Source organism: Nannospalax galili, unplaced genomic scaffold, assembly GCF_000622305.1.
Source record: "Nannospalax galili isolate Female #2095 unplaced genomic scaffold, S.galili_v1.0 scaffold490, whole genome shotgun sequence".
NCBI classification, from domain to species: domain Eukaryota; kingdom Metazoa; phylum Chordata; class Mammalia; order Rodentia; family Spalacidae; genus Nannospalax; species Nannospalax galili.
The window spans coordinates 1680330-1695542 of record NW_008329666.1 but is presented as its reverse complement, the minus strand read 5'-3'; the positions used below and the strand labels follow the sequence as shown (position 1 = coordinate 1695542).

Below are 15213 nucleotides of genomic sequence, written 5' to 3'. Positions count from 1 at the left end.
TCTGTGTTCTTCTCAAGATTTGGGGAACTTCCTGCTATGATGTTGCTGAGTAGATTCTCTGCGTCTTTTTTATTCATCTCCACATTTTTTATGTGTATACATGTATTGCCTGCATGTATGTAAGTGCACCCATGTCTTGCACTGCCCACAGAGGGCAGAAGAGGGCATCGGATCCCCTGGAACTGGAGTTACAGATGGGCGTTGGCCACCATGCGGGTGATGGGAATTGAATCTGGGTCCTCTGCAAGAGCAGCCAGTGCTCCTAACTGCTGAGCTATCTCTCTAGCTTTTTAAACAATCTTTTATTGAAGATCAGAGTAAATATTGAAAGTTGAATTTTCTAAGTAGATTTGCTTTACAAAATTCTTAAGATCAATGATGTGAGTGCTTTTAAAATCATCTGCTACCAATCTGTGGGGCTCATGAGGGGACAAGAGCCTTGATTTAGGAGTCACAGCTAGAATATTAGTCTCCCAGCATGTAAAAATGTTCCTGCAAGTGTGCTGATCAGAGTACATAAAAATAGATCATTTAGAGAACAGATGCACTGCTAGTCTCATTCTTTGCAGATAGATAACTGATACTAAATTACATGGAGCTCTCTTTCAAAATATTTATTCTGTAAGACCAAGAAGTTCATACCAAGTAAGAAAAAAAGCAATAAAATTCTAACAATGCCCAAGATTCTCACTGTTTAAAATTCAACTGTGACATCTCCACCTACTGACTCAGATTTCCTCTTACTTTGATGCCTGTCTCCTATCCTGTAACTGAATTTGAATTTAGGCAGTATTCTTACGGACTTCTTGAATTGATGAGTAGACTTTGTAAGACTTTGAAAGATCCCCATTGAGACAATGGAGTGGATTCAGGATGGGAAGTAACTTCTTATAATTTAGCAGTGAAGCATAATCCTTCACGTGGGGAAAAAAAAACCCTCAAATGAATATATTTTATGCTGTTTTATTTTTTATCTCATCTCTCCCTTTTGTTTCCTTTATGATTATCAGGTTTTTTCATGGCCATTTGCAAAAGGTGGAGGGGTCTGCCATCGTCCTACTGAAAAATAGTTTCACAATTGCATGGTAGAATCCAAAAGTAAATTACCAGTTTTTGCCATGAAACATCCACTTGAGGAGAAAACAGTAAAATCCCTTCATGTACTTTCATGAGACAGTGATACACAATAACAACCAAGACTCCTAGCTCAAGAGGCTAACTTGGAAAATTCATAGCTGAGGCTGCTCCATGCCAGTTTGATTGTATGCACTTGTATGGGTGTGTTTTATGTGTGTAGTGTGTGCTGTGTCTGTGTGTGTCTGTGTGTTGAGATAGGATTTTGTGTTGTCCAGATTTGCATAAAATATTGTATACCCAAGAATGGCCTTGACCTTCTGCTACTCCTGAGTCCCCTTCTCAAGTGCTGGGATTATAGTACGGGGATTCCTTTATGATTATCAGGTTTTTTCATGGCCATTTGCAAAAGGTGGAGGGGACTGCCATCGTCCTACTGAAAAATAGTTTCACAATCACATGGTAGAATCCAAAAGTAAATTACCAGTTTTTGCCATGAAACGTCCACTTGAGGAGAAAACAGTAAAATCCCTTCATGTACTTTCATGAGACAGTGATACACAATAACAACCAAGACTCCTAGCTCAAGAGGCTAACTTGGAAAATTCATAGCTGAGGCTGCTCCATGCCAGTTTGATTGTATGCACTTGTATGGGTGTGTTTTATGTGTGTAGTGTGTGCTGTGTCTGTGTCTGTGTGTGTCTGTGTGTTGAGACAGGATTTCGTGTTGTCCAGATTTACATAAAATATTGTATACCCAAGAATGGCCTTGACCTTCTGATACTCCTGACTCCCCTTCTCAAGGGCTGGGATTATAGTACGGGGGTGCAACACTGCACCTAGCATTGTGGTAGGTTCTGACATAATTCTCTGAATTTTCTGCTCATTTTCCTTGGGGATTAGTAATTTAGTCTGAATTTCTGGAGAGTGGCTCTGTCAAAATACAGCAAAGTAGCATAGCAAAATCTAATTTTTTGCACCAAGATTATAGGGTGAGTTGTGGGCTCAGGCCTAAAACATAGATCCCCTGGTTCCAAGTCAAGACTTCTTAAATTATTCTGAACCTGCTTTAAACATACATGAGTCAAAGAAAGGGTCAGAAACTTTGTGAAGAAGGAAGAGATAAAGGTAGCATCGACCTTGAAGAAGATGGTAAGATGGCAAGGGTTTAGAAGAAGAGAAAATGAGTAACTCAGGTAGCCAGCATGCTTGAAAAGACTTCTAAAGTCCACATAAGTAAGAGAAAAACATCACAGATCATCTTGGCAGTCAGCCTTAGAGGTAAGGCTGAACATGATCTAGAGCCCATGATTGGAGGCAAACCAATGCAGGTCTGAATCTAATCCTTCTGATTAGCTTCAGGATCTGATGCAAGTTAGCTCATCACTAAGAGCATCTAGTCCTTTCATCTTTAAGATGATGATAATGGGCCAGGCCGGGTGGCACATGCCTTTGATCCCATCACTTGGGAGGCAGAGGCAGGCAGATCTCTATGAGTTCCAGGCCAGCTGGGGCTACAGGGAAACCCTGTCTCAAGAAAATATTTTCATTTTAAAAAATATTTTATTATTTTTATTTTATGTGTATGTGTGTATTGCCTGCATGTAGTGCACCTGTGTTGTGCAATGCCTGCGGAAGACAGAAGAGGCTGTCAGATCCCCTGGAACTGGCGTTACGGACAGTTGTTAGCTGTCATGTGAGTGCTGGGATTCGAACCTGGGTCTTCTGCAAGAACACCCAGTGTTCTTAACCGCTGAGCCATCTCTCTAGCCCCAATATTTTCATTTTTTAATCTTCAAATTCTTATAACAAATGCCCAACTTATTTCTTTAATAAATAAATAAATATTCAGTGAATAAAATAAAGATCCCCTTCTCCAACACTAAGAAGGTAAAAAGCAAATTGTGACTAGATCTTTTACAGGTTACACAGAATATGCACCTGATTGAGAGATTAGTTGTTTGAGAGAAAATAATTCTAGACTTAAGAAGAGGTTTCCTCTAAAGATTATAAGGAGTAAACAAACCAAATACAGTTTGAGTTCAGGGTACTTGGTTTAGAGAGGCCATGATCTCTTCAGGGTTTTTTGGTTTTTGTCTTTTAACAATTTGATAAATGAAAGCTATGTAGATAAAAACCCCCATGAATGCTTACTATGGCCAGAGGAGGGAGAAGAATAATGCTAACAATTACTTGGTACTTAATATGTTCCAGACATCCTTCTAAGTTTCTTTTTGTTAAACTCATAATTTCCAAAACCAACCTGTAGTTTAAGTAGCACTCTTTTTTTCCCACTGCTGTTTACATATTTTTAAAAAAATCAAACCCAGAGAAACTGAGCAACCTGCTCAAACCACATAATATCGAAACCAAGCTTATGCTTGTGGTCTGATGGAGCCTGTGTGGTTAGCGGTTCCACATTAATACAACAGAAGTGTGCTCATAACAGCCAGACTACGTTCTCAAGCCACCACATGCCCAAGAGGCAACTGCATTAGTGACAGGGAAGCACAGTAGACCCCCTAGGACTCTGAGAATTGAAAGATATCACCAATACTTCTTGGCATGAGCACTCCCTCTGGCTCTGGGATGGGCTTTGAGGGATTCCCAGCCCATAACACAATGGCTGTTGTGGGTACCAACTGAATAAATTTGTGTTAAATGGTTGATTATGTAGATAGATTGGTGGAAGCCATTGTATATGGTATACTAGCTCACCCATTTCCCTTCAGACTGACCTCTTCATGTGGTAAGGTATTAAAAAAAAAAAACAAAAACTGTCAGACTGGAGAGATGGTTAAGAACACTGACTGCTCTTGCAGAGGACCTGGGTTTGATTCCCAGCACCCACATAGTGGCTAACAACCATCTGTAACTCCAGTTCCAGGGGATCTGAAGCCCTCTTCTGACCTGTGCAGGCATAGCACAACATGAGTGCGCATATATATATACATATATATATATAGGCAATACACTCATAAACAGAAAATAAAATTAATAAATAAGATATTTTTAAAAACTATCTTTCAAGATGAAAAAGTATGCTTTTCAGTAACATCCAAGTTGATGCAAAAGAGATACTTAGAGATAATCTCTGCCTCAGAGGGCACAGGATTTGCAATAATGTGAATTTCTGTATGCCTTTCTAATGATTTTTTTAGAAGTATTGCTGGCTATAGAGAAAAAACACACTAAACTGTGTGAGGAGAAGGAAAATCTGGGCAGGGGCTCTCCAGGAGTCCAGGGGCTACCACACTTCCATTTCCCTCAAGAGGAATTGAAAGAGCAGAACAAACAACAGTAGGAATTTTTTGGTTGTGATTTGCCCAGATCTAATTCCTAATTTGCATTAATCAGGCTTTAACTTGAGATTCCAGGGTTTCCCTCTGTCTCTAACCATTCTGTTGCTTCTGTGGTAAGTATCCAAGGCAGTGATGACTCCCATGTTTCCTAGGGAGCTGTACCCCTCCTTTTAAGAGTTAGGTTTCTAGAATCCATGTAAACCACAACACAGGTTACAGATTCAGTTGTACAAATGCAGTGGAACCTCAAAACAAGTGGAGGTGAATATTGAGATCCTTGCACTGGAAAATAAAAGGTTTCAAAGAGGAGGGGTTCAAGAGAGACACTGAGGTAGATAACTGGGGAGTAAGCTTATTAGGAAAGTTGTTAATGCCATGGACAGACAGACAAGCAACAGCATGGCAGGGTCTTTGAGGAGAGGAATCAGAGTCCACATGGCAGGGGAATGAGCCTCTTAGGATGAGCAGGGTGAGAGGTGGGGAGGGTGAGGGGTTCACAACAAGATCCTACAGCCAGCCAGTTTCTCTGCTTCCAAGTCAGGAGGCAGGAAGGGGGTGGGGAGCAGGTTGTATGGTCACCACTTTGATTTTTTTGTTGTTGTTTTTGTTTTGAGACAGGGTCTCCCTGTAGCCTCATCTGGCCTGGAACTCACTATGTTTTCCAGGCTGGCCTCAGTCTCACAAAGCTATGCCTGCCACTCCCTCCCAAGTGCTGGGATTAAAGGCATGCATGGGCCACCATGCCTTGTATCTCCTCTTTGATTTAAGCTCACTTCCCAGGTGAGATTCTGGCATGGATGTGTGTTAGTTAGGGACTCAGTAGGGTGCCTGTGGGTATCTTTGAGAGGAGGCTACTGCAGATATTGTTGCCTGAGCAGATGCTGGAGTCTACCACTACATTCTGTTTTTTGTTTGTTTTTTTGTTTTTGGTCTTTTTGAGACAGGGTCTCCCTGTAGCCCCAGCTGGCCTGGAACTCACTATGTAGACCAGGCTGGCCTCAAACTCACAGAGATCTGCCTGCCTCTGCCTCCCGAGTGCTGGGATTAGAGTCATGTGCCACCATGCCCAGCCTACCATTACATTCTTACAGACATGTCTCTGCATTGTGAGTGTGTGTTCTTACCTCTTGCCCACAAAGACCTTACTTGTTAGAAATAATGAAATAAGCATTATTTCCTTCCTTTTCTAATCATCTGTCACATGTGGAGAATATTCTAGAAGCTGTTTTCATATTTAATAGATATTAGTAGAAGACAATTCATTTATAAGTTGACCTAAAAGAAGCTTTAACAGTATCATTGAATGGCATGTTTACAAAAACGTATCTTTAGCTTACAGTCTCTGAAGGCACAAAAAGAAAACTGCTTGAGCAAGTTTCCTGGCTGGAGCAAAAAGTAGAGACTGTGAACAGAAACAGCGTCAGTGGAGAACCGTATGAAAACATGGCTGTCATGAAAGACAAGGTACGTGGTGGAGGAAAAGTCCAGTATTAGAAGAGTTGACATTCTGTAAAGCCAGTCATTCCTGGTTGGGTTGAAACTTTCCTTTTAATGGGCTAGGGATGTCACTCAGTGGTAATGAAGCAGGCATTTCGAACCTGTTTTTCTAAGTGCTGACTCCTTACAGTGGCTGACAGGTATAGGTATGATGGAAGTTGACATCTCTGCCTCCATTTTCTACCTGTCTCCTTTACTTTGGCTGAAGGCACAGAGATAAATCATTGTTCTAAACCTGCAGCCACCTTGGATTCCAGAAGAGCAAAATCCAGCAGGACAAAGCATCTCCCAGATGAGCATAGTTGTCCATGAGGGTGAGGCCGTACTCCCCAAGATTGGCAATTTAACAATTTATAGGACTACCTTGCAGGACAGACTGAGCTGAGACATTGGTGAGTTGGTGCCGGGCAGGCCACACCTTTACCAGACCATTTCTTTATCCATGCCTCCTGCCCTCTGGTTAAATGGAGATTTCACATCAGTACCCTAAAGATGGACTTGGAGTTCACAGAACCCTTTGTTTATTTCTCTTCCCAGTGTGGCCACAATGAATACATTTTTAACATTACTTGTCTCTTAATTTGTGTTTGGGGCTGGTTGGCTGAGCATAGTTTATTGGGGCTGCCAGAGCTGAAGCTTTTGGCCTGAAACCCTTGGAAGGTATAAGTATCTAGATTCAACCCCTAACGTAGCCAAAAAAAGTGTTCATATTTAAGTTCATGAAGATGAATAAAACATTTGCTAAAGACAATTTTATTCCCTGATGAATATTGACAGACCAAATTTAAATTTTAGTTTCAATTTTAATAATTTTGAACAATTTTAGTTTCAAATTTAACAATTTTGAACAATTTTAGTTGCACGTTCTATTTATTTTGTTTTTTAATATTTTGTTTATTACTTTATTTTATGTGTATGAGTGTATTGCCTGTGTGTATGTAAGTGCACCTATGTCATGCACTGCCCAAGGAGGACAGAAAAGGGTGTCAGATCTGGAGTTATGGATGGTTCTTAGCTGCCATGTGGGTGCTGGAATTTGAACCCTGGTCTTCCACAAGAGCAGCTAGTGCTCTTAACTGCTAAGCCATCTCTCCAGCCTTTCTACTTTTTTTTAACATACTATCAATTTTACACATATTGACAAATAAGTTTTGAAATTGTACCTAATGAAGAACTTGTTTCTGTGTAATAAAACTATGGATCATAAATTGTAGCAAAATTTGGCATATATTTTCAATTTATAAAGTAATTAAGCTCTAGAAAGCCATATATACATCATTATATAAATTTGCCTCTTGTTCAATGCAAAGAGCTTATATATGGCTTTGGAGTATATGGATATGTTTCTATGTAAAGGTACACACACACGCCCACGCACACACACATATGGTATGATATATGTTAACATTAACCTCATTAGTCCAAGCTCACATTTTCCTAACAACTTCCTGGCTGTTAGCATATTTATGGGCTTTGCCCTCAGTCTGTCATACAGTAACAGGGATGGAGAAGTTGTCTCTCCAGAGATGATTCTGAAAACACCTAGCTAAGATAGTAGTGCTCCAACTGGCACACACTAAGTATATATGGGATGCTCTGAGCATGCAAGAGGGAGAGTTATCTGTTTGCTTTCTGAACTTTCCTCCCTTCCAGTACATTGAGAAGCTGCAAGCTGAAGTAAAAGCTACCCAGGAGCAACTTGCAGCCTACATAGTGTTTTTCTACTTTCTTATCCCATTATTCATATCATGGTCATCCTGAAAATGAACAAAAATTTGTAAGAAGTCATAAATGAGGTGTATCTGCTGCAAAACAAATCACCAAGCTAAAAATAAGTATTTTTACAGTATCTCCATAAAGTTCACATTCTTACTGATGATAAAAGTGGCAAAATGGACTTTATATGTCAGATGGTCAATCTATGTATCACAGTGGTAAAGAGTATGAAGGTAGCCCGGATGCCAGACTGTCAGTGAGACAGTGAAAGGGATCTGGTTGGGCAGAGTAGCAATTATTGCCACATAGAATACAGGTGTAGGTTAGTGCTTCTGAAACTTTAGTTTATGCAGAAATCACTTAATTTATGAAGACAGACTGAGCAGAGAGTGCTTTCTGTTGCTTAGCTCACAAGGGATTGCAGAAGCTACAGATACCAATGTTTCCAACCTTTGGGTCAATTCTGAGCAGTATGTTTTATGTTCACTCATTGTGCCCCAGTCTTGTGATATTTGGGTGAATAACCATAGGTCAATCAGAATGCGTGACTGTCCACTACTCCTGCAAGTACTCCCCTGAGGTAGACCTCATGACTTCCTAGGGCAAAGACACCTATACTTCAAGCCTTATCTGTGCAGAGAGATCTGATGAGCTCCTACTGGAAGATACCTTTGAGTACTAATGCCCACAAGCCAGATGCCCAGCCTCTACCTACTATTAGAACAACCCTAAGACCTCAAGCAGGTCTGCAGAGTCTTGCTTACCACCCTTCTAGTTCTTTCTATCTCCATCTGGGCTGCTATGAGCTCTGGTTAGGGACACTAGCCAGTCATGTTAAATGACCACCCTTAATAACACCAAGTTCCTCAGATGGATCTGTAACTTAAAAGGCTGCAGCCCAGAAGGCGAGCAGAAAAGACTGAAAGATAAAAGCTGGGTGACCATCCATTTAAGATTTGACTTTTGTGCTGCCGGAGGGAAAACCTTATCTGACATGACAATTTAAGAGTCTTTCACCTCTAAATCCAAAGTCTTTATTGGCCTTATATATGCATTTGACCAATACTGAAAATGACTTGAGCCTGCACTGGTGGGATTGTGACATGTTCTATCAGAAGAATGCACCATTAGTTCTGCACTCTGCTGCAGATGCCTCTCCTTAGCCTGCCAGTTAATGACCGTTGTCAGAGCAAAGCCCATAGTGGCAGATTATTATCTAATCTGTGTGTAGGGAGGAAGGTAGTATCTCAGAATTCTTGAAGGAAAGCAGATGTACTTCCTAAGGTTTCGATATTATCTTCCAACATCTCTTCACAAAACAACTAATGAAAAAAAAAATGTTGTCAATGGTGCCTTAGGGAAATTCCTGTGCTATCTCCCTCCACCGCCTAATTCCGGAGATTCCCTTTTTCTATCATGCTGCTGTTGTATCAGGCTTGTCTGAAGTAGTATTGCTTTCTTGTGTGGACTTTCTAGATTTTTCTAAAGTAAGTATCCAATAGCTAGGTTTCAATCCACCAGTATATATTCTTCAAGGCTTTGCTTCAGTTCATCAAGAAAATTTTATATGAAAAACATTAGTAACAGCATTTATTAAGTGTGGATATGTATCCTCCTATATTAGCCATCTTAAATTCCAATACAACCTAACAAGCAAAGCATTATTTTTCAGATCAGAAGACTGATTCTTTAAAAAGTTGGATTATTTTTTACACTCTGAAACTCATGATTTTGCTATCACAACTGGCTGCGTTTCCAAATTATATTCTCTGCATGCTATCTGAGGTGTTAAATGGAGTTGCTAAAGTTCTGTCTCCAACTCGTTTTCTCTGTACTCATAGTGAATCATCAGCTCATAATGCTTCAGCTTACTCTTCCATGCAAATAAACAACCACCCTCATCAAGTTCCTTTTTCTTAATCATCTCCTGATTACAATTCCTAAGTGTTTTAATGGGCATTTCTTAAAACATTATCCCGGGAGGAAACATTCTGTAGGATGCTAATAGGTACTCTGAGAAAGAAAGGGCGGAGGGGGACGGCTGGAAGCAAAGCGAAATGGATTTATTTCTTGTAGAACTTACCCATGTCTAACCAATCTCCAAATGTTTAACCATAAATAGTGTTTTAGAACTCGTGGCTGTGGAGACTGCTAACCTCTAAAATCAAAGTAAAGTTTGAGTTTCCTAAGTATGACCTGAGTAGCACACTGCCATCTGAGGTTCAGCACAAAGTCAAATATGTCACCTTCTGTTCCTGTATACTGACTGAGTATGGCCCTCCGTTACATCCCCAGCCTTGACAATTAATAGCACAGTTAGATTATTCTAGATTTGAACTTCAAAGTGCTCTTAAAATCCTAATCTTTTCTACCTCCATCTCACGTAGTTAGTTGTAGGGTTCTGAGTCTACTTCTATAAGTTATCTCACTTCCATGTCTTCTATTTCATTATATTACCACTTCTCTAGCATTTTCTGACCATTATATAGTTTAGTTATTGTGACTGGTCCCAAATAATTAACATATGAAAATTCAGAGTCTCCTATTGTCTCCCTCCCAACACAAAGTCACCCATTTATTCTAGCAACACTGAGTCCTGTTGGCTGAGAAGAGAAAGGATAAAATCCATGTGTAAAAATTTGAAGTAAAAGCTGCAGGCATAGCTCAGTCAGAGTGCTTGCCTAGTACATCAGTCAGGGTTCTCTAAAGAAACAGAACCTATAATATGAATACACACACATACATACACACACACATACACAGAGAGAGAGAGAGAGAGAGAGAGAGAGAGAGAGAGAGAGAGAGAGAGAGAGAGACGGATTTATCAAATTAGCTCACAGGACAGAGTCTAAGTAGTCCAACTACTTAGACTGCACCACACTGGAGAGGCTAAGAATCTGCAGTCGCTCAGTCCACAAGACTGGCTATCTCAGTAGTCCCAATTTGGCACTGAAGGTCTGATGAATTCTAGAAGATCAGCTAGTCTTCAGTCTACAACAACAAGACGAACTCACCAGCGAGACAGAAGGCAAGCGGCAAAAAGCAAGCACTCTCCTCTACCATGGCCTTTTATACAGGCTGCTATCAGAAGGTAACACCCACATTTAGGGTGTGTCTTCCAGCTTCAGATGATCCAACCAAGAAGATCGCTCTCATTTTAGTTAATCCCAGATCCAATCAAGTTGACACCCAGGATTAGTCATCACACCTAGCACGCCTGAAGCTATGAGGTTTGAACTCTAATGCAGAGGAGGGGGAAGAGGAGGGAGAGGAGGAGGTGGGGGGAGGAGGAGGAGGAGGAGGAGGGAGAAGAAGGAGAAGGAGAAGGAGAAGGAGAAGGAGAGGAAAAGATTGATTTAAAGTGGGTGCAGAAAACCAAGCCAAACCAAAGAAAGACACTCACAGGGAGAATGTGACGTACTAGAGAAGAGAAAGTAGATTAAAGAAGCATTGTGCTGGAAAGAGAACTTTGTAGATAGCATGGAGGTTTTTCTAGAAGAGACTGAGCGGATCTTGGGACTCCTGAGGATTCTGAAGATTAAGAAATAAGTAGCAAGGAGGATTAGGAAGCTGCCAGGCATTATACCTCAACCTCTTTAAGTGTCTGAGATTTTCATTAAAGATTTGGCTTCTTATTTGTACTGCATTTCCTTAAATGTGTGCCCATGTACTTAACCATCTAATAGTCTTCTGACTTCCCTAGGGCCATCTTGGAATCTTGGATTGGGTTTCCAAACAGCCCCTGCCCTCCTCCTTTCCTCCTTCACTCCTTCATCTCTCCCGCTTACTCCTCTATCTCAGACTGATCTCACTAGTCAAATGGCACTTCCGTCTTTTCTTACATATCTAGTATCACTGCTCGCAACATACTCTTGATAAGTTATCGCTCCCCTCCCCCATTCAAATAACTCTTGCTCTCTCTACAAAACCCCTTTTAGGAGTCATTTCCTCCCTTAATTCTCAAATTATCTACATTTTGGGGGCTGTTAAAATAAACATGTCAGACAAATTGAACAGCCTTTCAGCAAAAAACGATTTAAGAGTCGAACAGTGCTCAGAACCATAAGAGTTCTAGAGACTTCTACCTAGCAGCATGAATGCTGTGGTTTGAATGTGGAATGTTTCCCATAGGCTCATATGTTTGAACGGTTGGTCCCCAGCTGGTGGCACTGTTTGGAAGGTTGTGGACCCATTAGGAGGTGGAGCCTCACTGGAGGAAGTGGGCTACTGGGGACGGGCCCAAAGGTTTTACAGCCTCGCTTCATTTCCTGTGCACACTCTGCTCCCTGAGAACGGGTGGGATGCTACTGGGGTCATGCTTCTGCCGTCATTCTTTCCCCACCATGATGGGCTCTATTCCTTCTTTAAACATGAGCCCACGCAAACTGCAAATCTTCCTTCTTCACATTGTAAGGTGTCTTTTTCATAGCAATGAGAGAAATAGCTAATTCAATAAGCTTGGGGATTTGAAGGAGCAAATACAGATTAGAGAAATCACCTGATTGACCACAGTTGGGCTTTGCTTTATCCGACCATGGAGTAATGAGACATTTTCCTTCTTTTTAAATGACCTGGCCCATTAGTTGTATATAATTCGCTAAAACAGGTTTTTTGTTTTGTTTTGTTTTTAAGAATACTTCTAACTTAGGTTTCATCTCATTTATGAACTAAGTTAGGTTGCAGGTTATTATGTAGAAATCCAAAGCAGACAGGTTGCCTCAGGCCAAAACGCCTCCTGCTCATGTAACTGCACAGAGCTCAATACACCCTTTTTTCTTTTTTTAACACTATCTGTTTATACATCTAGCCCATTAGACTGTGAGGCACTCAGGGTGGTGCCAAGAATGTGTCTCTGTATCTGCTACACTAGGTACAGGAATGGACACCTTGCAGCCACTCAGACTCGGTGGCAGCCATAGAATTTACACATTTTCTCCTTTACTCCATCTGTTGAACAAGGCATCTGTTGAACCTTGGGTTTAGGACTAAGTATGAATAAATCTATGTCCCAGAATGTGGGGAAATCAACTAATGGAACAGAATAATGACAAAAAGAGAGAGGTCCAGAGGATCTGCACCAGAGGGAGGCCAACTCCTTCTTGAGCGGTAGGAAGGGCTCATGATGGAAGGTTGAACAAGAAAAGGAGCAGAAGGAAAGGCTCACTCTGAACCCAGGGAGACCCTTCATGAATTTGGAGTTCTCAAGTTGGTGTCATCATTGTGTGCCCATGGGCAGTGGGGGGCACAGGGTGTGTCAGAGATGAAGCTTTGGGCAACCAGCAGTCACACACTTGCATATTGAAGTCTGAAATCAGTAGTCCAAGAAACTAACTCTGAAAGAGCTACTCAGGTCATCCATGACTCAGTCTGCGCTCCTTTCCTTTCACCTCCCCTCTGTCTGTGACCCTCCCCTCTGTCTGTGACCCTCTCCTCTGTCTGTGACCCTCCTCTCTCTCTGTGACCCTCCACTCTGTCTGTGACCCTCCCCTCTGTCTGTGATCCTCCCCTCTGTCTGTGACCTTCCCCTCTAACTGTGACCCTCCCTCCCCTCTGTCTGTGACCCCCTCCTCTATCGGTGACCCTCCCCTCAAGTGTGCTGCACTTTCTATCTCTGTCTGTGACCTTCCCCTCTAACTGTGACCCTCCCTCCCCTCTGTCTGTGATCCTCCCCTCTGTCTGTGACCCCCTCCTCTGTCGGTGACCCTCCCCTCAAGTGTGCTGCACTTTCTATCACTAGGGACTTTGCTTATAGTTCCTTTCCAGATGAAATACTTATCCCTACCATTGAGTTTGCCATACTTTTCTCAATCTTGATCAAAATGGTTCCTTCTAAAGTTATCTCTTACCTTTAACCCAAAAATCCTCTCTCCTTCCTTGGTGTTTTACACTTCTCTGCATTTCTTCATCCACACATGGCACTATACCCCCACAACAGACAAATGTAACATGGTCGGCTTCTTCGCCAAGCCCAGGTTCTCAGAGAGCAGAGCACAAGTCTACCTTTATGATTCCCACAGTTTCTATTCAGAGCCTTGTACAGATTTCAGAGATGACTTGTTCGGGGGGCAGGGGGAGGGTATTGGAGCAGGGGAAGAAAGACAAAATATTGCATGTCTTCTTTCAGGCGTAGAATCTACATTCAGCTATGTGTACATACATGTATGTGACATAAAAAAGAGGGGAACCGTTTTGTGGGGAGGAGGAACTACATTAATGATGGGGGAGGAAAAAGATGAAAGACTACTGCAGCGAGGTGGGAATAGGGCACAGCGACACGTGTGTTAAAATGGCATGAGGTCTATTATTTTGTATACAACTAAAAATAAAGAACCGATTAAATTTACTTTAGCATTTATGAAAACATACTTCGTATCTCTGGGAATACACTTAATAGAAAGATGCTAGTTACATAAAGCATCAATTTAATCTGAGGCCAATACTGTCAAGGTATAGCATGCAAGGGAGAAAAGATAATGGTTTCCTGGAGTGGAAGTGAAAAGAAAAACTAAAGAAAGCGCAGTTGTAGGAAACCCCTACTTTAGGTGAAGTAACATGTCTAAAGGAATGGTCTTACCATGAAGAACAGCCACGCAACGTCTGGGCTTGCTTGTACTCAGTCCAGTCATCTAGAGCCCAATGGTTGAATCATAGTGTTGTATAATTAAATTAATAACTATGAAATGGAGAATGATACAAGCCTTAGCATTTCAGAGTTACCATTTGCTAATATTTTAAAGCTTAAAATCCCATCCCATTAACTCGACATGCCTAATCACAGCTTATGTTTTTAAAAAAATTTACAGAGTAATTTTTCCCAATTGCACATGTGAATACTTAGACTGAGCCACCCACAGAGATAAGCTGCCTTGGCCATTTTCACCATTCTCTCCTCCATGGTTACTTACTTTCTTAGAGAGCTACACGGGGTAAAATAAATATTTGAAGTGAATGTTTATAATCATTTGAAGACAATTGTTCAAGTCACAGTAATTTGCGTTAAGACTAGGTATTTTAGGGGTAAAAATTCTTTCAAAATGAATGCCTTCAAAGAAGTTGCACTCATTTTTTGCTGAATGTTAGTACTTGGAGGTCTAGTGCTTTGTCTGTCTGCCTATTCCTCCATTAATGGCCTGAATATTTATAATAGTACACTATACCTTCATCCCTGTCCTAGTTACTTGACATTGCTGTAATAAAACACTCTGACACAAACCAACTTGGGGAAGAAAGGGTTTATTGGCTTACATGTCCCAATCACAGTTCATCGCTGAGGGAAGCCAGGGCAGGAACCTGGGGACAGAAGCTGAAGCAGAGACCATGGAGGAAGGCAACTTGCTGACTTGCTCCTCTGACCTATGCTCAGCCTGCTTTCTAATACAACCCAGGACCACCTGCCCAGGGGTGACACCATCCATAGTTGACTGGACCCTCCTACATCACTCAACAATGAAGAAAATAGCTCACAGACATGGCCCCAATCAATCCAATAAAGGAAATTCCCAATTGAGGTTCCATCGTCCAAGGTGTGTCAAGTTGACAATGGAAGCCAACCATGACAATACCAGTGGCCATCTTTTCTCTTGGTTTCTATCATCCATAAGACCTAACCAGGACTAAAAGTTCT

The 15213-nt window shown here is 41.4% G+C and overlaps 1 protein-coding gene across 1 annotated transcript in view; it reads left to right on the top strand.

The window, feature by feature from the left end:
• Ccdc192 (coiled-coil domain containing 192) overlaps positions 1 to 15213 on the top strand; it is a 236727-nt gene that overhangs the window by 29407 nt on the left and 192107 nt on the right. Inside the window, exons 2-3 of the mRNA XM_017800091.1 lie at positions 5709 to 5840; positions 7527 to 7586. Coding sequence (XP_017655580.1) covers positions 5709 to 5840; positions 7527 to 7586 — 192 coding nt within the window. The remainder of the gene's footprint in view (positions 1 to 5708; positions 5841 to 7526; positions 7587 to 15213) is intronic.